Raw genomic sequence first — 14,379 nt, 5'->3', positions numbered from 1 at the left:
CCTTCCAACGTAACAAGGACACACCATCCCCCCCGCCACATTCCAATCCACCAATCTTCGTATACATTGCATCATCCTGCATCACTTCTGCTACCTACAAACAGACCCCACCACCAGGGAAATATTTCCCTCCCCATCCCTATCAGCATTTCAGAGAGACCATTCCCTCTGCAACTTCCTTTTCAGATCCACATCCCTTGCCCCACTCCCAGCACCTTCCCCTGCCAACACAGGAAGAGCAAAACCTGCCTCAGGTGCCTGACTGTGTGGAGTTTGCACGTTCTCCCCGTGTCTGCGTGGGTTTCCTCCGGGTGCTCTGGTTTCCTCCCACAGTCCAAAGATGTGCGGGTCAGGTGAATTGGCCATGCTAAATTGCCAGTAGTGTTAAATAAGGGGTAAATGTAGGGGTCTGGGTGGGTTGAGCTTCAGCGGGTTGGTGTGGATTTGTTGGGCCAAACGGCCTGTTTCCACACTGTAAGTAATCTAATCTAAAATTCTGCGTCCCCTCCCAAGGAGTCTTACACATCCGACAGAAATTTACCTGTACCTCCACAAATATCATCTACTGTATCTATTGCAACTGATGAGGTCTCCTCTACATTAGGGAGACTGGACTCATACTTGCAGATTGTTTCAGAGAACATCTCTCAGACACCCGCACCAATCAGCCCTATCATGTCGTGGCTGAATATATCAACTCCCCATCCAACTCCACCAAGAACATGCAGGTCCTGGGCCTCCTCCATCGCCAAATCCCAACCACCAAATGCCTGGAAGAAGACCACTTCATCTTCTGCCTTGAGACCTTGCAACCACATGAGAGTTATGTGGATTTCACCAGTTCGTCATTTCCCCTCCCCTTACCTTATTCCAGTCCCAAGCCTCCAACTTGGCACTGTCCTCTTGACCTGTCCATCATCTTTCTCATCTATCTGCTCCACCCTCCTCTCTAACCTGTCACCACATCCCCTACCTTCATTTACCTATTGCATTCACAGATACGTTCCTCCAACCCCTCAACCCTCCCATTTATCTATCAGCCCCTCTGTCCCACAAGACTCATTCCTGATGAAGGGCTTGTGCCCAATACGTCAATTCTCCTGCTCTTCAGATGCTGCCTGACATGCTGTGCTTTTCTAGCACCACACTCTTGAGCCTGCATTTTACTACAGGGAAGTTGCCTGCCTACACCTCTATTTGCAGCATACTAAAATTCATGTTCATGCCTTTATCACGTGAAAAAATGATTTCTGAGTACTATTGTTCCTTTTTTTTTGTCTCCACTTTTCTCAACCTCATTCAAAGCTGAATTATTTCCAAAAATGAATCCCCTCAATGATCAGTTTCAGTGACTCTTCTTTTATACTAATTAATTTCAAATCCCTCCCTGGACTTGCTATATTTTACTTGGGAATTTATCACTTATATTTCCTGGCTTGTAAACTTTGGTCCTTCTGATGTCAGATTTCTTTGGAGTGAGCAGTTTATTTTTCGCCCATCACACACGTTAGTTCTGTACTTCCTAAACCACTTCGCCTTACTGTCTTTACTTAGAGTCGTAGAGATGTACAGCATGGAAAACAGACCCTTCGGTCCAATCCGTCCATGCCGACCAGATATCCCAACCCAATCTAGTCCCACCTGCCAGCACCCGGCCCATATCCCTCCAAACCTTTCCTATTCATATACCCATCCAAATGCCTCTTAAATGTTGCAATTGTACCAACCTCCACCACATCCACTGGTAGCTCATTCCATACACGTACCACCCTCTGCATGGAAAAAGTTGCCCCTTAGGTCTCTTTTATATCTTTCCCCTCTCACCCTAAACCTATACCCTCTAGTTCTGGACTCGTCGACCCCAAGGAAAAGACTTTGTCTATTTATCCTATCCATGCCCCTCATAATTTTGTAAACCTCTATAAGGTCACCCCTCAGCTTCCGACGCTCCAGGGAAAACAGCCCCAGCCTATTCAGCCTCTCCCTATAACTCGAATCCTTCTACCCTGGCAGTTCCTTGTAAATATTTTCTGAGCCCTTTTACGTTTCACAACATCTTTCCGATAGGAAAGAGACCAGAATTGCATGCAATATTCCAACAGTGGCCTAACAGATGTGCTGTACAGACGCAACATGACCTCCCAACCCCTACACTCAATACTCTGACCAGTAAAGGAAAGCATATCAAACGCCTTTTTCACTATCCTATCTACCTGCGATTCCACTTTCAAGGAGCTATGAACCTGCACTCCAAGGTCTCTTTGTTCAGCAACACTCCGTGGGACCTTACCATTAAGTGTATAAGTCCTGCTAAGATTTGCTTTCCCAAAATGCAGCACCTCGCATTTATCTGAATTAAACTCCATCTGCCACTTCTCAGCCCATTGGCCCATCTGGTCCAGATCCTGTTGTAATCTGAGGTAAACCTCTTCGCTGTCCACTACACCTCCAATTTTGGTGTCACCTGCAAACTTACTAACTATACCTCTTATGCTCGCATCCAAGTCATTTATGTAAATGACAAAAAGTAGAGGACCCAGCACCGATCCTTGTGGCACTCCACTGGCCACCAGCCTCCAGTCTGAAAAACAACCCTCCATCACCACCCTCTGTGTTCTATCTTTGAGCCAGTTCTGTATCCAAATGGTGAGTTCTCCCTGTATTCCATGCTCAGTCGAGTTTGTGAGACATGATTTCCCATGTACAAAGCCATGTTGACTATCCATAATCAGTCCTTAACTTTCCAAATACATGTACATCCTGTCCCTCCGGATTCCCTCCAACAACTTGCCCACCACTGAGGTCAGGCTCACCTGTCTATAGTTCCCTGGCTTGTCTTTACTGCCCTTCTTAAACAGTGGCACCACGTTTGCCAACCTCCAGTCTTCTGGCACCTCACCTGTGACTATCGATGATACAAATATCTCAGCAAGAGGCCCAGCAATTAGTTCTCTAGCTTCCCACAGAGTTCTCGGGTACACCTGATTAGGTCCTGAGGATATATCCACCTTTAACCGTTTCAAGACATCCAGCACTTCCTCTTCTGTAATCTGGACATTTTGCAAGATGTCACCATCTATTTCCCTACAGTCTATATCTTCCTTATCCTTTTCCACAGTAAATACTGATACAAAATATTCATTTAGTATCTCCGCCATTTTCTGTGGCTCCACAAAAAGGCCGCCTTGCTGATCTTTGTGGGGCCTTATTCTCTCCCTAGTTACCCTTTTGTCCTTAATATATTTGTAAAACCCTTTGGATTCTCCTTAGTTCTATTTGCCAAACCTATCTCATGTCCCCTTTTTGCCCTCCTGATTTCCGCCTTAAGTATACTCCCACTTCCTTTATACTCTTCTAAGGATTCACTCGATCTATCCTGTCAATACCTGATCTTAGCCTGCCTGGCACCCTCTCCTCATTCCTGATGAAGGGCTCTGGCCCGAAACGTCGAATTTCCTGTTCCTTGGATGCTGCCTAACCTGCTGTGCTTTAACCAGCAACACATTTTCAGCTCAATACCTGACATATGCCTCCTTCTTTTTCTTAACCAAACCCCCAATTTCTTTAGTCATCCAGCATTCCCTATACTCACCAGCCTTCCCTTTCACCCTGACAGGAATATACTTTCTCTGGATTCTTGTTATCTCGTTTCTGAAGGCTTCCCATTTTCCAGCCGTCCCTTTACCTGCAAACACCTGTCTCCAATCAGCTTTCGAAAGTTCTTGCCTAATACCATCAAAATTGGCCTTTCTCCAATTTAGAACTTCAACTTTTAGATCTGTTCTATCCTTTTCCATCACTATTTTAAAATGAATAGAATTCTGGTTGGTGGCCGCAAAGTGCTCCCTCACTGACACCTCAGTCACCTGCCCTGCCTTATTTCCCAAGAGTAGGGAAGTTTTGCTCCTTCTCTCGTAGGTACATCTACATACTGAATCAGAAAATTGTCTTGTACACAATTAAGAAATTCCTCTCCATCTAAACCTTTAACACTATGGCAGTCCCATTCAATGTTTTGAAAGTTAAAATCCCCTACCATAACTACCCTATTATTCTTACAGATAGCTGAGATCTCCTTACAAGTTTGTTTCTCAATTTCCCTCTGACTATTACGAGGTCTATAATACAATCCCAATAAGGTGATCATCCCTTTCTTATTTCTCAGTTCCACCCAAATAACTTCCCTGGATGTATTTCCGGGAATATCTTTCCTCAGCACAGCTGTAATGCTATCCCTTATCAAAAGTGCCACTCCTCCTCCTCTCTTGTCTCCCTTTCTATTCTTCCTGTAGCATTTGTATCCTGGAACATTAAGGTGCCAGTCCGGCCCATCCTTGTTTCTGTAACTGCTGTGATATCCCAGTCCCATGTTATGGTTAGGAATAGGAGTTCATCTGCCTTCCCTGTTCGGCCCCTTTCATTGAAATAAATGCAGTTTAATTTATTAGTCCTACCTGGTCCCTGCCTGCCCTGACTGTTTGACTCATTTCTGTTCTCAACTGTACTAGTCTCAGATTCATCTTTTTCCTCACTATCTCCCTGGGTTCCCCCCCACCACCTCCTCCCACCTTACTAGTTTAAATCCTCCCAAGCAGTTCTAGCAAATTTCCCTGCCAGTATATTAGTCCCCTTCCAATTTAGGTGCAATCAGTCCTTCTTGTACAGGTCACTCCTACCCCAAAAGAGATTCCAATGATCCAAAAATGTGAATCCTTCCCCCATACACCAGCTCCTCATCTGCTCTCTCCTCCTATTCCTACCTTCTCTAGCTCGTAGCACTGGGAGTAATCCAGATATTTCTACTCTAAATTTCTGCCTAACTCTCTGTAACCTCCCTTTTTCAATCTCAACTTTTTCCTATATCGTTGGTTCCAACATGGACAATGACCTCTTGCTGGCCCTTTCCCCATGAGAACATTCTGCACCCTCTCTGAGACATCCTTGATCCTGGCACCAGGAAAACAACACACCATTCTGCTTTTTCTCTGCTGGCCACAGAAACGTCTGTCTGTACCTCTGACTACAGGATCCCTTAACACAATTGATCTCTTGGAAGCCGACATACCCCTCATTGCATTAGAGCCAGTCTCAATACCAGAAACTTTGTTGTTCGTGCTACGTTCCCCTGAGAATCCATCTCCCCCTACATTTTCCAAAACAGCATACCTGTTTGAAATGTGTATATCCACAAAAGACTCCCGCCCCAGGTGCCTACCTCTCTTACCCTTGCTGGAGTTAACCCATCTATGTGACTGTATCTGAGACTCCCCCCCCCCCCCCCCTCCCATAGCTGCCATCCATCACATACTGTTGCTGTTGCAAATTCCTCATCGCTTCTATCTGTCTCTCCAACTGATCTACTCGATCTGATAAGATTTGCATCCAACAGCATTTATGGCAGATACAATCCGCAGTAACCCTTAAACTCTCTTTAAACTCCCACATCTGACCAGAAGTACATCTCACTGCAAAGGCCATTTTTGCTTCTTCACAATCTACAGACCCAGAAATTTACACCATCTTATTCCTCTTCAAAACACTGCCCCAGGTTAAATTAATAGTTACGGCTTATATTTTAAGTTTAGTCAAGAGACTTATCTCCAAAAACATATAATCAAGAAAGAACCCACTGTATTCACCAATACAGCCTTTCTCTTGGACAGACTTAAAACAACAATTAACTTATCTGATTTTGTGTTGTGAACTTCACCCAAACTGGTTCCTTCAAGATTACTTGTGAAATTCACTGTTTGTTAATTTTCCCAGAGGCACTCCGATGTCCAGCGACACATGAATTCAAAAACAGCCAAGGCAGTAACTGTGCAGGTGCTCTCTCTCTTCCCCCCCACTGTCCTCACCATGTGCTTTGTCTGTTCTTCTCCCCTTTAAAACTTCTGTTGTTTTGACTTTTTTTTCCAAAACAATGCAACAGCATATGAAACAGTAATTGCTGCTCCCAGGAAAATGGTGTTACTTCTTCATCCCCTTCTAAAATCCATTCTCTCTTAAAATGGATTTAGTCAATAACTCTCTTCCTGTCCCCTTCGTCTATCCACCTGGAATTCCCTCATTTTAAAATCTTCTTTTCTTGCTGAATTCTGGTTAAAAATGAAGTGTGAATAGATTTATGAAAAATTGCAATAAAAAGCAATTGTTGCCTCGAAGACCACACTTATTATGTTTGCTTCACTTTTAGCAACACTAGTTTGCAAAATTACTGGATAGTTACGTAATTGTGGAATTCTTCAACTTCACCCCCTTTCTCTCGTCATGATTGTGTCATATATGGGTAGTTGTTAAATAACATTTGTACCTTCTTTTGAAGTCTACAAAAATTCCCTTCTTCCTAGGTTCGAGGGTGAGGGTAAGATGTGTAAGCCGATCATCTCCTCTTTAATGTTGGATTAGATTTATATTTTTTATTTTGTCTCTGTACAACTAAATATTTGTGTTTCTTCTCTACAAATGCATAGAACATTTCATTTCAGAAACACCAATTTTCAGGGAAAAATTGACTTCTACTTACAGGAGACGGTTGCAGGAAAGCTGTGATGTGCAGAACGTTTGTATCAGTTTACATTTCTGTTGACAGTCTAAATGTGGAGACAGAGTTGGGGGAACTAATGGGTTTCCTACTTCCTGTTTTGTTGCTACAAGGGAACAATGGGTAGAATTCTTCGCACAAAGAATTGTTGAATGATATCAAATCATAAATTATGTCTTTTCTGCATCCCAGTCTTAGATTTAAACGGTGTGTGTTCTTACAGAATATACCGTTTTAGCTAAACTCATGTGCTTGTTAGTGTTAAATTGCAGTCTTGAAGTTTTCATTTCACGAACTGTAAAAAGCACTGTTCATTTTATTTTGCAAATTATTTGTAATTGCATAGTGAGGCAAAACTAATGTCGTTTACAAAATACCTTGCAAGAACTATAACGAACGCTATATTGGACAAACAGGCAGAAAACTAGCCACCAGGATACATGAATATCAACTAGCCACAAAAAGACATGACCCATTCTCACTAGTATCATTCCATACAGATGAGGAAGGGCACCACTTTGACTGGGGCAACACATCCATCCTAGGACAAGCCAAACAGAGACACGCATGAGAATTCCTAGAAGCATGGCATTCCAACCAGAAGTCTATCAACAAACACATTGACTCGGACCCCATTTACCACCCCCTTGGAAAAAGAACAGGAAATGACATCACCATGGGAAATGGTGTCACCACAGGAAATGGCATCACCAACCCAAACAAACCTAAATGCATAAATAGAAAGTGGGCCATACTACCAGTGCTTCATCCAGAGCCTCACTGATGATGTTACCTAGTGTGGTGACAAAACGTCTGAAAATGAGCCTTCCAGCTCAGTGAGCAAACCTATGTCCAGAACCTCAACCTGAGCTACAAATTTTCTCAAAACTCACTAGCAATATTTTTTTCGAGCTTAATAATTTGGTTTTGGACAGTTTCTACATTAATTATAAGATTTCGGAACTGTTCAGTTATATGAAACAATCTTGAATAAACTAACTTTGAACCATTTTTGAAGCTATTTTTGCTAGTTCCAGTTTGTACATCCAAATAAGAACTTTTGTACCTTTTTTACATTTGTCATGGTCCAGAATACAGGAAATGATTGCAGTTGAAAGCATCAAATTTCTTGGTAGTGTCCTAGGAATTACTATTTCCAAACATTTAGCAGTTAGCCAGCTTAATAAATTTGCAACAGATATGGTTTTAGAACATAGAAAAGTACAGCACAGAACAGGCCCTTTGGCCCACGATGTTGTGCCGAGGCTCAATTCTAATGTAAAATATAATAATTTAACCTAAGCACCCTTAACTCACTGCTATCCATGTACGTGTCCAGCAGTTGCTTAAATGTCCTTAATGACTCTGCTTTTTGTAGATAAAGATGAAAACATTTTAGTTAAAGCAGCTAAAACAGAAATTTCCTTTCTTGAAAATGCATAGTCCTGTTTTTGTACTGACTCTTGCAGCTACACAGTTCTAGTTTTACACTCCCAGTTATTTTACCTGTGAACGTTTCCTTCCTTACCGTAAAGGATCCAGAGTAGGAGTTTTGAATTGATATCCTAATTCAGGCTCATTTATGCACATACAAGGCTTTGTTAATGTAAGCTGAGAATGGAATATTCTTTCTATTTTCAGCACTAGGTTGAAATTAAACATTCCTGATGAAGGGCTTTTGCCCAAAACGTCGATTTTGCTGCTCATTGGATGCTGCCTGAACTGCTGTGCTCTTCCAGCATCACTAATCCAGAATGAAATTAAACATTTCCAGGTGAGGTATAGTAATTCCAGGTGCAAGACAGATTAACTGCTAATGCATGGTGTAATTTTTAAACTGCCTACGTCAGAAAAGTCACAGCCTGTCTATGTGAAATTGTGAAATAGATGGACCTTGTTAAACAGATCCAAGCCAGATGATGAAGTAGGTAACAAGATGCAGTCTTAAAAATCTCTGCTTCTAGGGTGGCACGGTGGCTCAGCAGTTAGCACTGCTGCCTCACAGCACTAGGGTCCCAGGTTCAATTCCAGCCTCGGGTGACTGTCTGTGTGGAGTTTGCACGTTCTCCCCGTGTCTGCGTGGGTTTTCTCCGGTTGCTCCGGTTTCCTCCCACAATCCAAAGATGTGCAGGTCAGGTGAATTGGCCATGCTAAATTGCCCATAGTGTTAGCTGTATTAGTCAGAGGGAAGTGGGTCTGGGAGGGTTGCTCTTCGGAGTGTTGGTGTGGACTGGTTGGGCAGAAGGGCCTGTTTCCGCACTATGGGAAATCTAATCTAAAATACCAGCTTCATATCTCAGCTAACTCTCTCTTTATAAGTGATCTCAATCCTAAATCAAACAGTACCCACCATCTGAATATCTTTTACAAAATTAGTCAATGAACCGTTCAGGCTTTGCTGAGGGTAAAAAAGGTGCGAGGATGGTAATTCCGTCGGTGAGTGCTTCGATTAGATGGACTTACACTGCTAGGATCTGTTTTTGTACCCACAAGCTGCTCACTGCTGCAGAATCATCTTAAATTTAAAAGATAATGCCCATGTTCTCTTTTCTGTTGCAAGCTGCTATCTTAAATCCTCTCTGTCTTTTCCACCTTCACCCTCAACAATAAATGCAAGGAACACCTTTGCTTTTTTTTTGGCACGAAGATCCAACGCATCTAATAGCTGTCGCTGCCACATTGCACTCTCCACTTGCTCGCTGGTTCAAACATCCTGTAAAGTTTCCCCACCGCACTAAATCTGAACTCGTCTCTCATTTCTGCTTTGTTTGTCCTCATGTTCTTGTTGTGCTCATCTTGCCCATAAGACACACCCCTGCTCTATTTACTCTTTTTTTCCCACTGAACAACTGATGTCCTAACTTTCCATATTGATCTCCATGTTAATAATTCTTTTTTTCAGCTGCTTTTCCCGTCTAATCTAACTCTGCCATTTTCAACCTCTCACAAAAACCTTGAACCCACTATACTTGAATAGTTTTGTCACATTTGTAACCTCCCTCGCTCTCTTTTTAATGTCCTTGACCTTTTACTAGCTTGTATTAAAGCCTGCCCCACAGCAGTTTAAGTCTTCCATTCAGGGTTGCAATCCCTATCTCTGACCCAGATCAGGCAACATTATCCACTGTTAATTGCCTCCATTGTTTCTTTCTTCCAATGGAGGATCCTGAAGAACTCAGCAAACATTTTTACAGCGCTCGCTGTCATATTCCGGTAAGTAAAAAGTAATAAATGCAGAAAGCTTCTTTCAAAAACTACAGAGGGAGGTTAAGTGTTATGTGATTATGATGCGGGGTCTAGTCGGGGACTGTTGAGAGTAATTGGGTTGGCTGATGGGCAAAGTTAGTCAGATCGAGGCTGATGGCATTTTTGGGAGTTTTGGTGGTTGTAGGATGAGATGTTCATGAGTGGAGGGTGTTTGGATTGTAATAAAAAACACACACACACTTTCATGCAACCGATGATTTTTTTCACCTCATGTATCATTGCCGCATAATTTGGATAGAGCTCTCATTAACATTCTAGCCACTGATCCACAGTTAGAGATTCTAAGACTAATATAATTTTACTTGTAACTCCAATACTTATTTTTCCCTCGTCTCATAATCATCTTAGCATTGAAAGGTGGCTTGTTAAATTCAGACAAATTTTGCAATTTAGCCAGATCTTCCTTTGTTTTATGCAATCTTGCCAAATTCAGTGGGTGTAATTGCCAAATTTTACTAATTATGTCTGTATTCTAATTCTGAAGTCTCAGCACCCAAATGTTCATTACAATTTGTATTTGTATATCGCCTATACCTTGGAAAAACATCTTGGTGTCACTCACCTGAAGAGTTGTTAGGGTATGTAAGCAAAAGTTTGGCAAAAGAGATAGATTTTAAGAAGTATTGTTAAGAAAAAAAAAACAGAGGGGTGTTTGGACAGGGCATTCCAGAACTTGAGACCTTGCAGGTGAAGTTGTGCCTGCGAATTGTGGACTGACTAAAAGTGGTTGCTTAAGGGGATGGAATAAGAAGAGGACAAATATCTTGAAGGTGAAGCAGCAAGATACCAGAGTTGGGAAGGGGACAGACCATGGAGTCAGTTTAAAAGCAAGGATGTAAATTTAAAATTTGGCTGTGAATAGATGGAATAGTACGGGGTGAAGGGTGAATGGAATATGACATCAGTTAGGACATTGGCAGTAGGTATTAGATGATCTCAAGCTTATGGAGGGGAAGGTGGCTTAGAATAGTCAAGTGACAAAACTGTGGAGGAGAGTATCAGCTGCAGATGTGCAGAGGAAAGGGTGAAATCTTGGAGAGTGGACATAGAAGGTTTTGATGGCCACAGATGTGTGGTCAAGAAGCTCCTCTTTGTATCAGTTATGACAATAAGGTTGTGAACAGTCTAGTTCAACCCCCAACACTTAGTGTGAAGGTGAATGGCATCATGGGAAGATAACAAGATTTTCGATAACAAATGAAGAAGATGGATTTGGCCTTTTCTAAATTTCATTGAAGGAAATATGTAGTTCTGCACATTAGAGTAAAAAGTTTGACAATTTAAAGAATGAAGGAGTCAAGAAAGGTGGTGGTGAAGTGCAGCTGGTACACTATATCAGCAGTGTACATTTAGAATTTGATACTGGCTTAATGAACAATATTGATGAGCAGAGGAGAAATAGGAGGGAACCAAGGATGGAACCTTGAGTGACAGCAGAGACAGCAGTTCAGGAATGGAGAGAGATGTTGTGGGAAAGGTAAGAACTGACAAAATGCTCAAGGACTTGAGAGGAAAGAGATGTTTGAAGATGAAGTAGTGGTTTGTGAAGATGCCGGAGTATGGGTCTTTGTTTTTGATAGTAAAGATGTTAATGAAGGCGAATGATACCTGGAGAAAGCTAACTCTTAAAAATATCAGTTAAGATGGGAGTCCGGATGAACTCAGAAACAGCATGAGAAAAATAGAAAAGAAATGAGAGAAAGATGCACATTCAGGTATAACTCCGAGGGAATCCCTAAAGGCTCGGTGGGTGAGGAAAAGATGGGAAATGAGAGAGTTGAATGATGGTTTTAAACCAAGTAATAAAGAAGCTCGTAAAGTCCTTGGGCTTTTTGTTGGAGATTAGTGTGTGACAGGTGGGAGAGAAGATTTTAAGATGAAGCTTTTCAGTAACAAAGAATCTTGTTCTCTTTTATAAAAGTGAAAGGTTTTGTTTTGGATGTAAAAGCACCTGATAATGTTTTATGAGCTCCAGCCAGAATGGATTGTGAAGAATAAATCAGTTGTTTGCCATATACATTCAAGTTGATGTCCCTTGACGTGGAGAGAACCGGTGCTGTTGGTAGAAGGAGAGGGTGTCAGTATACTTTTAAGGGACATACTCATAATATTGTCACTAATAAAGCATGTGACTTGAGGGTCTAAAAGGTCTCCTACTCCATCTGACCTCAGAACACCTGAGCCATGTCATGCTACTGAAAACATTGTGCAATGTGTAACTAAGTGGTTTAATGTTTTCTCAAACGCACTGACTGTGAATGTAATGCTTGTGTACAATAATTCATCATCATAAACTTCTGTTGAATTCTTTAATACTGTAATACCTATGCCCAGTTGTTTTATGTTTTATGAGGGACAATATAAGCATTGCTGCATGAGGTAAAATACTCTGCTTGAGAAAAACTCTTATTAATTCCTGGGATCTAAAAGCTGGAGCTAAGGTTTTGCTTATGCCAATGGGTGGCACTTGATGTATTGAGTGACGGATTAAAAAGTGGGACTTTGAAAGTACATTGGGAGAAAGTTTCTTCTAGGTGCTGACACAAAAATTTTTAATTGGGAAGAGGGCTGTGAGTGGAGAGTAATATAAGGAAGTGACCAGAGATCTGTGGTTGGCAATGATTCATCTTCTGTGGAGTTGATCATTAATAAAAATAAAATTAGTTTCTCCTTCAATAGCTTACTTATTTCCTCTTGTGGAACTGTGACCATCTTAGTACAATCTGACTTACATACTTTGGTTCTCGTCTCTGGAAGTTGTGTTATTGAAAGTTATTTCCTCTCCATATTCTCTTGTTTCTGTATTAATTTTGAATTTTCCTTATACATCTGTCTTTTTTTAATCTTTTGACATCTTCCACTTTACATTTTCCTTTCTTTGTATGATCCTCAGTGCCAACTTTCTTCTTGCCTCAGTCTTAAGTGTCTGATCTCATTCTTCATTGCTGCCCAGGTGCAAGTTGCAGACTTGTGCTGATGCCTGAAATTCCAAGCCCGCCTTGGGAAGAACATGGAAAATGCAGGATCCAAATTAAGAAATTTCACCAAAAACTAATTTTCTTTTTGAAGCTGGTTCCAATACTTCCCATTGGTGTGTTTCTGATTTAAAATATAATTCTAGTAAGGATTTGTGGCAGGTTTGTCAGCAACCACATGAAAGGTGATACCTATCCTGATTCATGTTCTGGTAGTGATACCTCCATTCCTGAAAACTCTAAGGAATGTTACAAGCAGAAGCTATTTAAAAGCAATGCCAGTGACATCCCTCAACACAAACTCGTAATCTTTAGAGTGGGTAAAGCAACCAAGAATGCATAAAGTGCTGAAACATATAAGGATGGAGCGGTCAGGAAGGCATTGTGATGAGCAAGTGTGGGAACATTTAAAGACAGACAGACTTAAGTTGCAATTTTGCCATTATTTGCATCAGGAAGTTAACAATGGAAGCTTACAGTAAGTTGCATATGTTTGTCCAATTATATGTTATCTATCTGATCAATGAGCCTGATTTACATCGTCACCACAATGTTAGCCAAATCTGAGATTTGTAATGGTGATCAGAGTATAAAATGAAAGCATTTCATTCACAATTTACTCATTGATTTTTCTCTACTTTTGCTGTAAGTACTGTTGAAATCCCAGTAGTGATGATTGAGCAAAGCTAGTGTCGGATGAAATTCAGCAAGAGTGCTAACAACCAGATTGCCTGTTATTTATTCTTCCAGTTTTCTTTTCCATTGGCTTCAGAAGGCTTCCCAAAGGTCTGGGTAAAGCATTCAAAAGCTAAAGTATGCTGTGAACTTATTACGAGTAAGAAATTTGGTACCTGCAGTACAAAAGGAAGAAAAAGTCAGTTGGTTTTTGGGTTCATAACCCTCAGCCAATTCTTAACCATGTTGAAGTGTTCTTCAGATTAGCACAGCTACAAGCAGGAATAGTGAGATTATTTAATAATAATGATGCAGACGGGGAAGAAATAAAATGAAATCTTCATCTTACCTTTCCTTTCTATCAGTAAGTTTATAATATCTTCAGCCTCCATGGGCATATCAATAACAGAAAGGTGTTTGGTTAAAGATTTCTCATCCTGTCAAAAATTGGGAAGTCTATTATGACCTTTTATTGGAATGGCAATTGGGGTGCCTGAAAATGCTTGCATATAAGAGGAGGCATATTTGAGGATTGTGGAGTGTTAAGCTTAGGGTTCAACTGTACAATAAATCAAATGTACCTAATTACGAACAATAACTATAATTGCCTTTATTGAAAGAATAAAGCAAATATGCCTTTTTCGAACTGTGTACCATTCCAAACATACTTATGCTTACCTGGCAACGTTTGAGTTTTATACCAGTAAATATCGTTCTCACTTTGCTCTTTCAGTTACTTTGAAATCAAATGGGAACAGCATCCACGGAAACTGTATCCCACCGAAACATGGCGAATGTCTGCAAGAGGGAGAACTTCTGCTGCAAGTAAGACCAATCTTGATGAAAAAGGAGAAGAAGGAAAATCATATTTGGAGAAGTCCTTGATGTATAGGAGCCATGGGAAAAATTAATACACAA

General features: G+C 41.1%; 1 protein-coding gene across 1 annotated transcript in view; it reads left to right on the top strand.

Moving 5' to 3' along the window:
* The window catches only part of LOC132815680 (aryl hydrocarbon receptor-like), a 194,975-nt gene that overhangs the window by 82,282 nt on the left and 98,314 nt on the right, over window positions 1–14,379 (top strand). Inside the window, exon 3 of the mRNA XM_060824733.1 lies at window positions 14,195–14,286. Within this exon, the coding sequence (XP_060680716.1) occupies window positions 14,195–14,286 (92 nt within the window). The remainder of the gene's footprint in view (window positions 1–14,194; window positions 14,287–14,379) is intronic.

This window comes from Hemiscyllium ocellatum, chromosome 5, assembly GCF_020745735.1.
Source record: "Hemiscyllium ocellatum isolate sHemOce1 chromosome 5, sHemOce1.pat.X.cur, whole genome shotgun sequence".
NCBI lineage: Eukaryota > Metazoa > Chordata > Chondrichthyes > Orectolobiformes > Hemiscylliidae > Hemiscyllium > Hemiscyllium ocellatum.
Note: the sequence above shows the minus strand (reverse complement) of the source record. Positions and strands in the feature narration are given on the sequence as shown.